This window comes from Pygocentrus nattereri, chromosome 2 (genome assembly GCF_015220715.1).
Source record: "Pygocentrus nattereri isolate fPygNat1 chromosome 2, fPygNat1.pri, whole genome shotgun sequence".
NCBI classification, from domain to species: domain Eukaryota; kingdom Metazoa; phylum Chordata; class Actinopteri; order Characiformes; family Serrasalmidae; genus Pygocentrus; species Pygocentrus nattereri.
The window spans coordinates 50,851,232-50,867,073 of NC_051212.1; the positions used below are offsets into that span (position 1 = coordinate 50,851,232).

At 42.9% G+C, this 15,842-nt stretch overlaps 1 protein-coding gene across 2 annotated transcripts; it reads right to left on the minus strand.

The window, feature by feature from the left end:
- Positions 1-3,675: 3,675 nt before the first annotated feature.
- LOC108437500 (sorting nexin-16-like) lies at positions 3,676-14,928 on the minus strand. Of its 2 annotated transcripts, none has more exons than XM_017714630.2 (8): positions 14,803-14,928; positions 13,499-13,792; positions 12,052-12,138; positions 11,793-11,941; positions 7,704-7,773; positions 6,563-6,699; positions 5,149-5,286; positions 3,676-4,672 (listed from the first exon to the last, which is right to left on the minus strand). In XM_017714630.2, the coding sequence occupies exons 2-8, from the start codon at positions 13,760-13,762 to the stop codon at positions 4,558-4,560; spliced, it is 960 nt and encodes a 319-aa protein (XP_017570119.1). In that variant the 5' UTR covers positions 13,763-13,792; positions 14,803-14,928; the 3' UTR covers positions 3,676-4,557. The 2 variants fall into 2 exon arrangements, with proteins under 2 accessions (XP_017570119.1, XP_017570120.1); XM_017714631.2 differs by having other exon boundaries at positions 4,535-4,672; positions 5,131-5,286.
- Positions 14,929-15,842: the final 914 nt, after the last annotated feature.

Sequence of the window (15,842 nt, forward strand, 5' to 3'; positions counted from 1 at the left end):
GGAATACAGGGTTTGTTTTTTAAATCTTAGGGGTCTATTTTATTAACAGCATTTCACACACAATGTAAGTAATGGTTGCCTCTTATATAGTTTATATACACACACTCACCGGCCACTTTATTAGGTGTTCAGTTGCTTGTTAACACAAATAGCTAATCAGCCAATCACACGGCCGCAACTCAGTGCATTTAGGCATGTAGAGGTGGTCAAGACAACTTGCTGAAGTGCAGACCGAGCATCAGAACGGGGAAGAAAGGGGATTTAAGGGACTTTGAACGTGTCGTGGTTGTTGGTGCCAGACGGGCTGGTCTGAGTATTTCAGAACCTGCTGATCTACTGGGATTTTCACACACAACCATCTCTAGGGTTTACAGAGAACGGTCCGAAAAAGAGGAAATATCCAGTGAGCGGTCAGTTGTGTGGACGGAAATGCCTTGTTGATGTGAGAGGTCAGAGGAGAATGGGCAGACTGGGTCCAGATGATAGAAAGGCAGCAGGAGCTCAAATAACCAACCAGAATCTCTGAGGAACGTTTCCAACACCTTGTTGAAAGTCTGCCACGAAGAATTAAAGCAGTTCTGAAGGCAAAAATGGGTCCAACCTTTTACTAGTAAGGTGTACTTAATAAAGTTGCCAGTGAGGGTATATATATATATATGCCCTCCCTCCTTGGCTTGTTCTTCCTTAGAGTCTCCGAGGCGGCCCTCTCTCTGCTATACACAGACTTCTTTGCTTGTTGACTCCAGCTGAAACAACATGGTACTGCGGCCCCTTTTCACTCATGTTCTTCCCTTCGGTGTAACGTAGCTGTCCAACGGGTTCAGATGAGCGCTGCACACATCCGATTATTTTGAATGACGGCTTGTCGCTCCTTTTTACTATGATTAACCATTTCTTTCTGAGCTCATCATCAGATGGAAATGAATGAAAACTCAAAACCGGAAATGATTTTACACAGAACTTCCCATACCGGAAATGTCGATCCCGGAAATGAGGGAAAGGCTCATAGGAGCTGAGCATTGAGCAGTGTAGCACACGCTTTATTTCCACCAATGTGAAACAGTACGCTACTATTTTTTGGTACCTAGATAACGTTTCCTACAAACGATGCATTAATGGTGGCAGTGCTTTCGCCGCAAATTGACAGTAATCACAAAGACAAAATACTGTTTTCCTTACATGCTGACGGCATGGAGATTAAATAAAAGCAAGCACACAAGCGATTTGTCACCAGGAGTCCTTATTTGCATAAAGTTGAATAAATTTACACACTGTGAAATTAGATCTTTGCATTTAACCCATCCATGCAGGGAAACACCCACATACATGCACACTAGTGGACACACACACTAGAGGGCAGTGAGGACACTTGCCTGGAGCAGTGGGCAGCCCTATCCACAGCACCCAGGGAGCAATTGGGGGTTAGGTGTCTTGCTCAAGGGCACTTCAGTCATGGACTGTCAGCTGAGCGGATTGAACCGGCAACCTTCCGGTCACAGGGTTGGTTCCCTAACCTCCAGCCCATGTGAACTTGAACTCAAGTTGCTCAAGTTTGTCAAAGTTCGCTCCGCCTCCTGTCACCCGAAATCGGCAGCTCTCATTGCAAGCGAATGACCTCCAGCCGCTTTGTTGCGTTGCGTCATGTCACATCGCTACAGGTGTGAACAGAGGGTAAAACTGAATGCGGTCAAATCCTCACAGCAAAGTTCCAACATCTACTGTAAAGCCTTCCCGGGAAAAGCAGAGGCTGACTTCAGATGAGCAGGTGTCTACAAACTTTTGGATGTACATTGTAGCACATGATGGGAAATATCTGTTCAAATAACTGGAGTGTGGCTTCTCCTTCAGTACCATTCAGCCTTAATTCCTGCCTTAAATTACACACTGCCTGTTTTATCTTCCATGACTCACGGCTGACTTCACGGCTGAAGAGTTACAGCTACCATTCCAGATTGTTTGACTAGGTATCGAGAGTTCATTACACATCCAGTGTAGCCAACACACTAAAAGCATATCAACCCTCTGGGTAATGAATGTGGCTGAAATGCGATAAGGCCTGTGACAGCTCATGATATCACACTCGCCAGGATTAATGTTCCATGATTTACAGTGTCAGTGCTTATACAGTGTCAAACAAGTGGAGAAGGAGCAACATCTGGTCTCCTGCAATTGTTGCTGACTAAGGCCCAATCCCATTTCACCCCTTGCCCCTAATACTTAGCCCTACCCCTCCGTTCACGTCTAGGGGTAGGGTGTCCCGATTGCTGTTGAGATGGAGGGGTAGGGTGAAGTGTTAGGGCTACATGGCCCTTCAAACAGAGTTTTTTCAGAGGCACTGAAGGGTTGAAGGGTTGTCCCATTTCATAGGGGGAAGATTTCAACCACTACCCATTATAACTCAGTTTCAAGGGGGGGGAGGGTGGTTACACTCGAAAACAAGGGGTAGGGGTAAAAATAAGAAATGGGACTGGGCCTAAGAAATAAGCTTAGTGCATCACCAGGTGGCCTATATTGGGGAAAAAGAGGATCAGACCATGTTTTAATCAATATGTTCAAATTATATTTTTGGTATTACATCTAAACCATATAAAGCAATGACAAACAAACAGTTAAAGCTCATTATATCACAACCAGGTTCTTAAAGGGGAATGACACTGATTTTTCCCAATGCAAAATGGTTCACTGAGAAACCTACTCTGATTTCTTTCCAGTGGTGGTGATAGGAACCAGGGCTCACCATGTCTACAGCATACATATGACCTTTTTATTTACTATTCAAAACCACTAGTGTCTTCAGAGTTTTTATATACAGTACTGTGTGAAAGTTTTTGGCAATTTTTTCAACAATTTACCTCATTGAGTGAGCAGTGAGTTTATGACAACACACATTAGAATAAAGTCATATCCATAACTCAAATAAACATAAAAACTAGAAACAGTAACAAGAATTTCTTGGGTCCATATTTTTCCTGGACACCTTCACAGCCGCCACAGAGACTCGTTAATATCATTAATTACATCATGAGCTCAATTTACTGAGCACTGATTGGTCAAACCAGGAGCTGCTTTTTAACTACATGTAATAGTGGGGCTTCCTCGAGGAGAGGCTTGGAAATGGTTAAACACACTAACATCCACAAAATCACTATATATATATATATATATACACATTATTGGGTGCCTATCCTATCACCATCTCTAGAACAGAGCATTTCGGGTCAAACTACTCTGAATGATTTTTGCATATTAATGATTTAATTTGTAATTTGTAAAAAAAACCTGCGGAGCTCCCCTTAAAAAGAATGAATACAGTACAAGCAAAGGCGCAGAAGTGAACTGTACAAACGCTCAGAACAATTAGGTCCATAACATACATAAAAGATTTAAGAGGCACTAGATTAACTTGCTCACACAGAAGATAACACTTCACTCCTGCTGGTGAAACGTGGCATCAAATGCATAAATCTTGAATTATTTCGGTATAAATCTGAGCACATAAAAGGCCTTTAAGTGCACCGTTTGCTGATTTAGGACTGTGGGGTGGAAAAGGCACTGGATCCACTAAAGCTAAATTTAAAAGGCTGTCATGTGACACAAGTTAAATCCAAACAGTCGTCCGCTGTTCACACTGTTACAGGGTTCACTAAGGGGTCTTAAAGGGGAAAATTCAAAGAGTAAAAAGTAAAAAAAAGTGGTTTAATGTGAAACAATGTTCTAGAGAATCATACCAAGTCAGAGGTGTTCACAGTGGTGATAGGAACCAGACGTCTGAAGAGTTTAATGCATCTAAAAGCTCCTTTTTACACGAAAATGATGAAAGATCTTACTTGAATATGCTGCAACATTGTTTTACGGTAGATTTGAGAGAAAGTTTTGGACTAAAATATATGTTTTTTAATTTGCTGATGGTGAAGAGGAACATTCAGGGCCTCATGAGGCAAAACAGACCCCAAAGAAAACGTATTTTTCCGATTTAGCACTATTTTATCATCATCAAAAATGTGTAGGCTCACTGTTGGTTCTAGATAGTAAATATTTGTGTTGTAGACCCTGTGACGTCTGGTTCCTATCAGCACCACTGTAACAAAATCACAGTCTGTTTCACTACAATGACGCGTTTCACATCTCAACCACTGAATTATACAGAAATTTTGGAAAAACTGGAGGAATTCCCCTTCAATCTTCTAACTTCAGAGCCAAGAAAAAAGTGAAGATATTGTTAATCTTCAAAAACATAACTTCTTTATTACCTTTTCTCAGCTGCTGTTTTTGAAAAAAAAATAGATATATGTAAAATAGTATTTTTGTAATCTTACAGGAAGTTAAACTGGTTGGGACCACAGCTGTCCAAAATGTGGCCTGCAGGGCAAAGTTAGCCCACAAGGATGTTTGATTTGGCTCACCTGAAAATTCCCTAACCCCACCCCTCTCACCCCCTGAAAGAAAGTTCTCTGCTATGTGACATGATGCTGATTTGTCCGATTGCAAAACAGCTAAAACAGATCCAGACCTCTAAGGGTTAACTCTTAGAAGACACAATCAATGTGGCCACAAGATCTAAAGCTGGTCTTCTAGAACTGCTGATGTTTGGAAACAGACACGGTCTTGGTTCTCAGTAGCTGGTCCACTCCAGCAGGCTCCATAGCTTCTGTTTGGCAACTGGATCTCTAAACTGTGGTGGCAGACAAACAGGAGTTTTATGTACACGACAAACGGTTCAGTTTTTGAGACATTTTAAGAACTTTAGACTCACAGTGATCTTCTTCAACCTGGCATTGTCAGATTAAGCTGGCTTTTACACTGTGTGCTATTGTCATCACACGTGGAGCAATAGAAATGCTCCCAAATGGCTTGAAATGGAATCTATTTACATTTTCTCACATTAAACATTTGACGAAAATCAAACTTAAGCAGTTTTCCATCTCCCCAGATGAGGTCCATCGTCTGAGACATGATGCTTCTTTAGTTTAGTACTGGAGCTATGAGGCTAACCTTCCTAACACTAGTCAATAGTCACCCAAATCCTTTTCATAAACACATCAGCAAAACTTCTCTCAACCTCCTCAGACCTGCATCTAGGCCTTCATTAAGGTCGCACAGATGTGATGTGGTTTAAGACACAGTGGTCACCTTAAGATGAGCGGTCACCTTGTGTCTGAGCTCCTCATGCAGTCCGGCTCTGCTGCTTCAAGCACCCGCTCTGTGTCTGCGTCCGCATTCACACCACTGCTCTCACTGATCACTGCTCGGAGTTCGCAGAGCTCATGCTGGGTGCTGAATATGCCACTGCAAGCAACACAACATGTGGTTCAATCTAGGGGTGCACAGCTTATATTAGTGACCATATCTTCATATATCAGACATTACCTCTGCATACTTTCTTACCCTGTTCTTCAGTGGTCAAGACCCCCATGGACCCTCACAGAGCAGGTACTATTTGGGTGGTGGATCATTCTCAGCACTGCAGTAACACTGACGTGGTGGTGGTGTGCTAGTGTGTGTTGCGCTGGTCTGAGTGGATCAGACACAGCAGGGCTGCTGGAGTTTATAAACACCTCAGTGTCACTGCTGGACTGAGAACAGTCCACCCACCAAAAATATCCAGCCAACAGTGTCCTGTGACCACTGATGAAGGTCTAGAGGACGACCAACACAAACTGTGCAGCAGCAGATGAGCTGTCTGAGGTGGACTGACAAGGTAGGCGTGTCTAATAGAGTGGACAGTGAGTGGACACAGTGTTTAAAAACTCTAGCACAGCTGCTGTGTCTGATCCACTTGCACCAGCACAGCACACACTAACACACCACCACCACAGCAGTGTTACTGCAGTGCTGAGAATGATCCACCACCCAAACAGTGCCTGCTCAGTGAGGGTCCATGGGGGTCCTGACCACTGAAGAACAGGGTAACAGAGTATCAGAGAAACAGATGGACTACAGTCTGTAACTGTAGAACTACAAAGTGCAGCTATACAGTAAGTGGAGCTGATAAAGTGGACAATGAGCGTAGAAACAAGGAGGTGGTCATGATGTTACGCCTGATCGGTGTATAATACAATATATATACAATTTTTGTATAATTTTACTCTGATCTCAGAATTATCTGACTTCTGCACAGTGCTGTATGTGTACTGTTTATTAGTTGGCAATGTTCTCAATGTAGAGCACAATAATTACAGCAAAATTATTATTTTCACTAATATCAATTATCGGTCTAGGGCTGATGTAAAGGGAACTGAACAAAGCAGCATCACTGGATGGAAATATCTGAGTGGCAGAGCTAAACTCTTATGTCTATCCATCAGAATGTAGCCACATCTGAATGCATATGTGCTTCCAAGAGCCTTGTATGAAATATGTCCTGCATTCTCCTGAGTGCACGGTCAGCGCCGGTTTGTCCACATAATTCACATAATGGATTAGCATTACTCTTCATTGCCTGGAGGACAATAAACATTTGAATGGAGTCATTTGTTCCCCAGGCTCAGGCCAGTGGACAATGCTCTCCTTCCAGCCTTTGCTTCCCCAGCAACCAACAAAACAGGTCATGTGGTTACATTACTTCTTTGTTTTCTCCAGCTTGCTGATCTGGAGCTCTCGGCCCTCCAGGATTCTTCTCAAAGACTCGATTTCTCTCTGTTTGTCCAACAGCTCCCTCTGCAGGCGATGGTTGGTCTCCTCTAGGGTCTCGCAGAAGGCCTGTAACAGGAGCCACACACTGTTTCACGCGTCCAGTCTGAAGTAGTCGGCATCCTGTGGCTAGCTAACCTGATCAAAGCAAGCAAGATGAGTCCAGCCAGCTCATGGCAACACTAACAAAACCTTAAAGGGGAAATCTAGGTTTTGAACTAATTAAATGGTTAGGCTGTAAACAAAGGCATTCAGAGCGGTTTGGTGTGAAAAGCTCTGTCGTGGAGAAACCGAGTCAGAGTTGTTCACAGTGGTGGTGGTGGTGAACCAGACGTCCACCTCTAAAAGCTCCCTCACAGGAAGATATTAAAGGAAATGGGTATGAATTCACTGCCTGATGCCTGAGACACTGACTCACGGTAGGTTTTAGATGAGGTTTTGGGCCAAAACATATATTCAAAATCCATTTATAGCGAAGATGCATGCAGTGTGTTCTACGACAAATTAGCCTCCAAAGAAAACTTTTTTTTCCCAGATTTACTTCAATTCTATCATCATCAACACTGCAAATAAAAACAGCGCAATGTACTTATACTGTAGACAGGGTGACCCCTGGTTCCTATCACCACCACTGTAAAGCAATCAGAGTTGGTACGTTTCTCTTCAGTGAACCACTTTACATGAAACCAGATGCTGTTTACATCTCAACCACTGCATTATGCAGAAATGTTGAAATGTTGGTGGAATTCCCCTTTTTCCTGCTTAGGTGGAATCTAAGCATATGTATGTGGACATAGTTGAAACAGGAAGACGGCAGATTTGTACACTGTAAGCTGTACAAGCCGACTGCGTAGGTCAAGTGTCCCTAAATCAACCACAGGACTCCTGCTAGCCGCACACAATAAATAAATGCTACCCTTCCTCATTTTGGTTTCCATTCATGACAATATAAGTGTTTCTCATCAGGATGTTCACATACTAATCATTTAAAACATGCATATACCAATAGCTTAAAGAGTACACCCGGGAAATAACAGTGGTCAAACACCACTTATCAAGATAGATGTTCTTACCCTGCTCTCTTCAAGACTGTCGAAAGGGCCAGGTGGGTCATCCAAGCACAAGAACCCTCGTACTGCCTCACTGGGAAAAGAAAAGAACAAAGACAGATCATTCAGCGTCAAATAATCTATAATGAAGTCCCATCACTGTATTGGCACCAAAGAGATCTACAACCTGAAAGAGCCATTTTGTCCTTTCAGCAAAAATTAAACCACACTGAGAGCCACAATATTGTATGTCCATTTCACCATCTTGGCTGTAAATGTACTATATTTCCAAAAGTCTTCACTCACCCATCCAAATCATTGAATTCAGGTGTTCCAATCACTTCCACGGCCACAGGTGTATAAAGCCGAGCCCCTAGGCCTGCAGACTGCTTCTACAGACATTAGTGAAAGAATGGGTCGCTCTCAGGAGCTCAGTGAATTCCAGCGTGGTACCGTGATCGGACGCCACCTGTGCAGCAAGTCCAGTCGTGAAATTTCCTCACTACTAAAAATTTCACAGTCAACTGTCAGTGGGATTATAACAAGGTGGAAGTGATTGGGAACGACAGCAACTCAGCCACGAAGTGGTCGGCCACGTAAAATGACAGAGCGGTCAGCGGATGCTGAGGGGCGTAGTGCGCAGAGGTCATCAACTTTCTGCAGAGTCAATCACTACAGACCTCCAAACTTCATGTGGCCTTCAGATCAGCTCAAGAACAGCGTAGAGAGCTTCATGGAATGGGTTTCCATGGCCTAACAGCTGCATCTAGGCCTTACATCACCAAGCGCAATGCAAAGCGGGGAATGCAGTGGAGTAAAGCACCGCCACTGGACTCTAGAGCAGTGGAGACGTGTTCTCTGGAGTGACCAATCACGCTTCTCTGTCTGGCAATCTGATGGATGAGTCTGGGTTTGGCGGTTGCCAGGAGAACGGTACTTATCTGACTGCATTGTGCTGAGTGTAAAGTTTGGTGGAGGGGGGATCATGGTGTGGGGTTGTTTTATAGGAGTTGGGCTCGGCCCCTTTGTTCCAGTGAAAGGAACTCTTAAAGCTTCAGCACCAAGAGATTTTGGACAATTTCATGCTCCCAACTTTGTGGGAACAGTTTGGGGATGAGCCCCACCAGTGCACAAAGAAAGGTCCATAAAGACATGGATGAGGGAGTTTGGTGTGTAAGAACTTGACTGGCCTGCAGAGAGTCCTGTCCTCAACCCGATAGAACACCTTTGGGATGAATTAGAGCGGAGACTGTGAGCCAGGCCTTCTCGTCCAACATCAATGTCTGACCTCACAAATGCACTTTTGGAAGAACGGTCAAAAATTCCCATAAACACACTCCTAACCCTTGTGGAAAGCCTTCCCAGAAGAGTTGAAACTGTTATAGCTGCAAAGGGTGGGCCGACATCATATTAAATCCTGTGGATTAAGAAAGGGATGTCACATAAGTTCATTTGGGTGTGAAGGCAGACGAGCGAATACTTTTGGAAATATAGTGTATGTCTCTGTATGTGCTAACATGCCAATATAGGCTAAAAAACATCTGACTTTGCTCTGTTTGAAGCTTCAGCTCAGCTATAGCTGCTTTTCTCGCATCTCCAGCAGGAAACTTTTCCGCAAAATTACAACAGTTTCTTGTGAAATGTCTCCCAGCTTTCAACTTCTTACAAGGCTGAAGTCGCTTCTCATTCACCAGCTTGTTCGAATTTTCCCGTTCCACCTTAAACTGTCCCTTAAGCACCAGAGTGTAATTGCTGAACCATTTAAGGTGGAACGGGACAATCTGAACGAAAGCTGGTGAAACTTCAGCTTCGTAACTTTTTAGTGTTTGACAGTTTCTCATTGAATATTACACAGATCAGGAAACCAACTGGAGTGACTATAAATGCAAATAAGCCGATTGGTCTCCAAATTACAAATGTTCATCTTAACTCTTTTCTTTTTGTCTTTTCTTTTAACAGCGCTGTTATATTTTTAAGAACTTTAAAACTCATGAACCTCATGAACCAGCTCTGACAGTGCAAGTATCTACAGGTAAACCTGTGTGACGACTATCAGCCGCTAGTTTCAGTACTCCTTTAGAACATGCCATCAAGAACAGTGCCTTATTTACTCTATTAGCTCAAGAGAAGTTTGTTAGATGAAGGCGAGGAACTGAGGAATCAAGTGGACATTAGCAGCAGAACGTGCCCAGAAACCACTGGAATCTAATTATGGAACCACCCGGCCGGGGAATCGAACCCTGGCCCTACTTGCTGTGAGGCGATGGCCACAACTTAGTAAGGCGTGGAAACAAAATCTTAATGTGGGGCCATGACTTAGTAATGCATGTGAATAGCCTTAACCACAGCTAAAATAAGGCATCATCTTGTTCCCATGCCTTGCGTTGTGGCCAGGACTTAACTATCTTGTTCTCTTGCCTTACTAAGTTGTGGCCACGACTTAATTACCTCATCCCCACGCCTTATCACACCACACATTATTTTTATTTATACGTGATGTCACCAGCAGGGCTCCACATTGACCACCCTTCATTTATTTACTTTCCAGTTTAAACAGCCTTTAAGTACAAGGCAGTCGTTTTTCAGCATCAGGAAAAAAGCAGAAAACATATTTCACAGAAGCCTCAACAACTTCATATAGCACCTTATTTTGGAGTCTTTAGGCCCAATCCCATTTCACCCCGTGCCCAACCACTTAGCCCTTAGCCTTCATGTCTAGGGGTCAGGTGTCCCAATTCTTGTTGAGATGGGCAGTAGGGTGAAGTGTTAGGGCTATATGGCTAACTTTCCTGTTCCACCTTATATAGTCCATCACTATTGATGCTTGAAGAGCCAGAATGTAACTGCTGCACCATTTAAGGAGGAACTGGAAAATTCAAACAAGAAGCTGGTGAACAGCTTCAACTTCGTATCACCAAAGAATTAGCAGTGGGCAATAATAAGTAATTGTCTTAAACCCCCTCTTTGACAACATATGATGCCCTAAATGTTACTAAAGCCCAGCAGTGAGGAGCTGAACTTTTCCCTTCTCTCCTATTACTGAAGACCTACAGAGCAGCACTAGTAGCCTCTTAATGAATGACTCAGCGCCAAAGGGTTAGGGTGATGCTCGAAAACAAGGGGTAGGGGTAAAAAGAAGAAATGGGTTTGGACCTTAGTGTGTCCACTGTTTGCCTTCACTGTGGCTTCCATTCTTTTCTGGACACTTGCTTTCAGTTTCTTGAAGTAATCTGCAGCCACATCTCCAAAGCTCAGCCACAGAGGTTGATTACATTTTCTGCTTGTCACAGTCCAGGTAATCAAACACACTCAGTGATGTTGAAGTCTGGATTCTGAGGTGGCTCTGAGTCACTGCCTCTGAAGGACGGCTGTGGATGTTTTCAGATCTGAAGCAGAGGTTGATTTTTCCTCCTCTTTCAAAGATTAAAGTTTCAGGTGCTGTTTTGGTGTCTACCAGGTCTGCAGATGGTTGTTAGGAGGCCCATTTTCTCTGTAGTTTTTAAGAACATCTTGTACATCCGTTTTTTCCCCACTTACTTTCATTGGACTATCACCTTCCTTATCATAGATGATTTTATATCTAATCTTTATATCTAATCAATTTGTGCACATCTTCTTAAATTCTCCTTCAAAGGCTCGTATCGTATATCGTATCACATCGAATAAAACCTTGTATCTCCATTTTTATCGTTTTCTGTTTTTTTACAGTAATTTGAAAATGCCCGTTGTTCTTTACATCGTGTGTAAATTTAATGAGGAATGGACCCAAAATGACTTGGAAAAGGACCCAAAATGACTTGGAAAAGGACCCAAAATGACTTGGAAAAAACTTTGTTCCACTGACTGACATTAAAAGTAAGGTATATTTTTTCCTTCTCCTGTAAAGTTACCATTTTGGAGATATTATCTCATGATGAGACCAGATTCCTTTATTGAATCCTTTATTGATCCCAGAGGGAATTCAATAAAGGGTTCTGAGATACAAGATGGAATGGAAAGAGCGACTCTACAGATGTAGAGAAAGACAGAGAAACAGATATAGAAACATCAAATTTGAGTTCACGGACCCCAGAGGCCTGAACTCAGCTTCAGATAGCTATAAAGGCTCATCACCTGTTAGTGATGTCTTTATGGGCGACCAGGTTCTGGAGGAAAGCCTGCAGGCCCAGCTGTCTCTCTTCCAGGAAGTTCAAGTCATAATTGTCTTTGAACCAACGCTTGGGTGGCAGAGCGAGTCGGAATTTGGGGAAGATCTCTTTGAGCTAACACACACACACACACACACACACACACAAACAAAGAAGATCAGTGTGAGGCAGTGACTGGGCCTTTATTACTCTCCTGCCACCTGACTCGTCCCACTTCCTCCTACCTTGTCATTAAGCCTGGAGAAGTCAGTGTATCGTCTAAAAATCACCCAGCTCTCGTCCGGCGCCCTCCTCACCAATACCTTATAGACCTATAACAGCCAGAAAGAGAGGAATTCATCATCTAGTTAACAATGAAAAGCTAGAAAAGATCAGTTTCACTTGGATTAGGATTTTCATGGTCAGTCGTTTCCCAAAGCAACTTTTTGGTGGTGTTTCAAAAATAGTTTTGAGCTTCCACGTCTAACATCATGTGTGCATGACTGTTACAAAGACCCACTTCGTTTATTTTCAGAAAGGTTTGGGCATGACACGACTCCATTCTGAGGCAGAGTAAAGGCTATGACCACTACATCTTCCATAGCAATTCAATTACAGTGCAGACATCAGACTGATATGGTGGAAAATGCTGGAAATGATTTCTATAACAAATAAGGCCTGAAATATCACAAATATCTTGTAGCATGTAATTAAAAGCAAAGGTGAAGTAGGGCAAGTGATAACACACAGTACATAGCCTTAAAACTGCTGGCTTTTTTTAATGAAATGTGCAGTTATGTGCATTTAACTATAGTTTTAAATGGCTATTTTAACCTCTTACCAAGCCATGCTTTATTACATGTGTCTATAACTTAAGAAAAGCTCCGTTAGTTTGCACAGAAGTCCCTGTAGTTACTGAATAATAAGCCTTAGTATGTAATAAGCCTGGAATGTTAAGGGGTTAATGCTGAATTGCACTAATTTATCATCGTTTCTTCATGATTCAGTCATTAAGTAGTAAACAAAGTCATTCAGAGTGATCTGATATGAAATGGTTCATTGTAGAGAAACCTACCAACGTCTAAACAGTGGTGGTGGTGGTGGTGGTGGTGGTGGTGATGGGAACCAGGGGTCATGATGTCACATTATGCAAAATATAGCCATTTTATTTCCCATCCAAATCTGCCAGAGAACTTAAACGTGCCTTCTAAGTTTTTAAATGTAATACTGATGATGCTAAAATCGGAAAAATCGGAAAAATACATTTTTATTTGGGAATGTTTGACCTTACAATGCACTGAATGTACCTGCCATGAATCGTTATGTACAAAATATGTTTTAGACCAAAATCTTACCATGACCAATGCCTCTCATGTCTTGTAAACTCTTCAGACGTCTGGTTCCTATCACCACCGCTGACTCTGTATATTTCTCTAGAACGTAGCACTTCACACCAAACCGCTCTGAATGACTCCGTTCACATCTTAAAGATTTAAACATGCGGGAATATTGAAAAAGTGGTGGAGTTCCCCGTCATGTGATGGTGCCTCAGGACATATTAAAGCTTTTAAAAGACAGAAAAATGTCAGTATTGCTATCAGAAATGGGAAAGAGGCATCGCACCATCTCTACTGATTCACCACAGAAGGTTTTTATATCAGAAGGACGACACCTAGACCTCAGAAGCTTTACCGTAAACTTGGCCCTTTCCTCCATGACCTCATAGCCAACTAAGGTGGCTACAGGTGGCCTGTCGTGCAGACTCTCTCTACTGGCTCCGCTCTCCGAACTGTTTATCCTCCTCAGCCCCCGCTTCACCCATATGTTCTGGGCTGATGCGTCAGAGCTGGCGGAGAGGTTGCTCAGGCTGGAGGTTCTCCTGTACGCAAGTCTGGAGTGAGGGACAGACGGACACCTTTCCACGGGGTAAGGGACAGGGACAAACGGGCCGGCCATAACTTCAGCTTTAAGCAAGAAACTGAGGAGCTGTTACAAAGGAAATGTTTTCTTGAGTAGGAGTGCAAAAGTATTCAGACAAAAGAAGTGCTGAGAACTTAGAAGAACAATGGAACTTCTAAAGCCAGTGCACAGTACATTCAGCATCTATTAACAGAGTTTGTTAGGTGCTATTTTTCCACTTTAGGAAACCGTTTGGTCTAAACTAAAATTTTTACAGCTGCAAAGTGAGAACCTTCTAAATAAGGTGTGGCTACAAGTTACTCCATTGGGGCAAAAAATGGCTATAGTGAGGCCACAAATTACTATACTAAGGCCAGTTAAGTTTTGTTAACTCATGGTCTCAATATATTGATCTGTGGCCCTACTATTGTACTTTGTGGCCTCAATATATGACCTGTGGCCTCAGGATGTAAAGTCAGGGCCACAATATAGTAGTTTGTGGCCTCAGCGTCGTAGTTCACAGCCTCAATATAACAATTTGTGGCCTCAATAGTAGTTCATGGGCTCAATATAGCAATTTGTGGCTTCAATATAGTAATATGTGGCCTATATATTATAATTCAATATATAAATATTCAATATATAAATTCAGGGCTTCAATATAGTAGTTTGTGGCCTCAATGTAGTAGTTCATGGCCTCAACAGAGTAATTTGAGGCCTTCATATCATAATTAGCCTCAAAATATAACTGGTGGCCTCACCTTATTAAAACATAATCAAGATGTCCTTTTAGGTGCTCCATACAGAAATGTTAGTAACAACAAAGCCGTCCAGAAGATGAACTAAGACACCAGAATGAAATTCAACCCAGAAGAAGAATAATTAAGATGTAAATATGACTAACGTTACAGTAAAACTGAATTAAAGCAGATTCCTCTCTCATAAACATAGTTACTCGTGTACAGTTAAACGCATTAGCTGCCGTTTGAAAATTCTCACATCAAATTTGTATTTAAATACCTGTAAATAAGGCAATATGACTTGTTTTAGTACAATAACAACGCATTTGTGGTATCAGAATCTAGCAGGTTGCTTACCAGCAGCAGATTAGCTACGGAGGCTAATGAGCGGTGTGTGGGAGCGCCGGGGCGAGACGACCGTTAAATGGCCGAGTTTAATGCGAGATTGTTGGTCCAAAATCAGCTGACAGCTTCTGTCTTTACCCCACCCGCATTCCGTAAAGCCCGCCCTCTTCTAGGATTGGCTAGCCGTACCCCCGCTCCTGCGCTAGGATTGGCCAGTAGTTCACGCTCGCAGGCCAGCCCGTAGAATTGGCCAATTGTAGCGGAGTTAGCGTGACAGTACTAGCCAATCCACGCCCAGAAGGGCGGGACGTGTGGGAATACGGGTGGGATAAGAAGAACACCGACACACTCACATAATCGCTGGGGCGTTTTCATTTAGAGGCGGGACAGTGAAGTCGCAGTATGATTGACAGCGAGCGAAGCCAATCATATCTTGCGAAATATCGTCCTCGCATAAAACAAAACAAAACATGTGGAATATTTATTGTTACTTTAACTGAGATGTATTCAGTTCGTGTTGGAGCCAAAAAAAAAAAAAAAAAACACAAGACCAAAGCCTACTTTAAAGGGACACTTTAAAAATATACCATGCTACATATATTGTAAACACGTCTCCCTTCATTCCTCAGGGGCACCGCAGTAGCCTCTGGAGCAGAGGTCACTAATAGGCAGACCACGGTCCGGACCTAGACTGGACCTATAACCGTTAAACTAAGGAGCATTGTTTAATTTTGACGGTGTAGACCTACTCCCTGTACACCCACGACTGCTCAGCCAGACACAGCTCCAATGTCATCATCAAATTTGCAGATGACACCACACTTGTTGGCCTGATCTCCAATGACAACGAGGAGGCCTACAGAGAAGAGGCCAGCTTTCTGACACTCTGGTGCCAGGAGAACAACCTCTCTCTCAATGTCAACAAGACCAATTAGCTCATAGTGGACTTCAGGAAGCAAGAGAGTGTGCACATCTCCATCACCATCAACGGAGCCATGGTAGAGAGGGTCAGCAGCTTCAAGTTCCTCTGTGTTCACATCTCAGAGGACTTG

Bases quoted from the DNA above. Each gene is read 5' to 3' on its own strand.
- LOC108437500 (XM_017714630.2), bottom strand. From the start codon at position 13,762: ATGGCCGGCCCGTTTGTCCCTGTCCCTTACCCCGTGGAAAGGTGTCCG. The intron at 12,139-13,498 runs GTAAAGCTTCTG...TGGCTGTTATAG, and splicing joins AGGAAAGGGCCAAGTTTACG to GTCTATAAGGTATTGGTGAG. The intron at 5,287-6,562 runs GTAATGTAACCA...TGTTGCTTGCAG, and splicing joins AAGCTGGAGAAAACAAAGAA to TGGCATATTCAGCACCCAGC.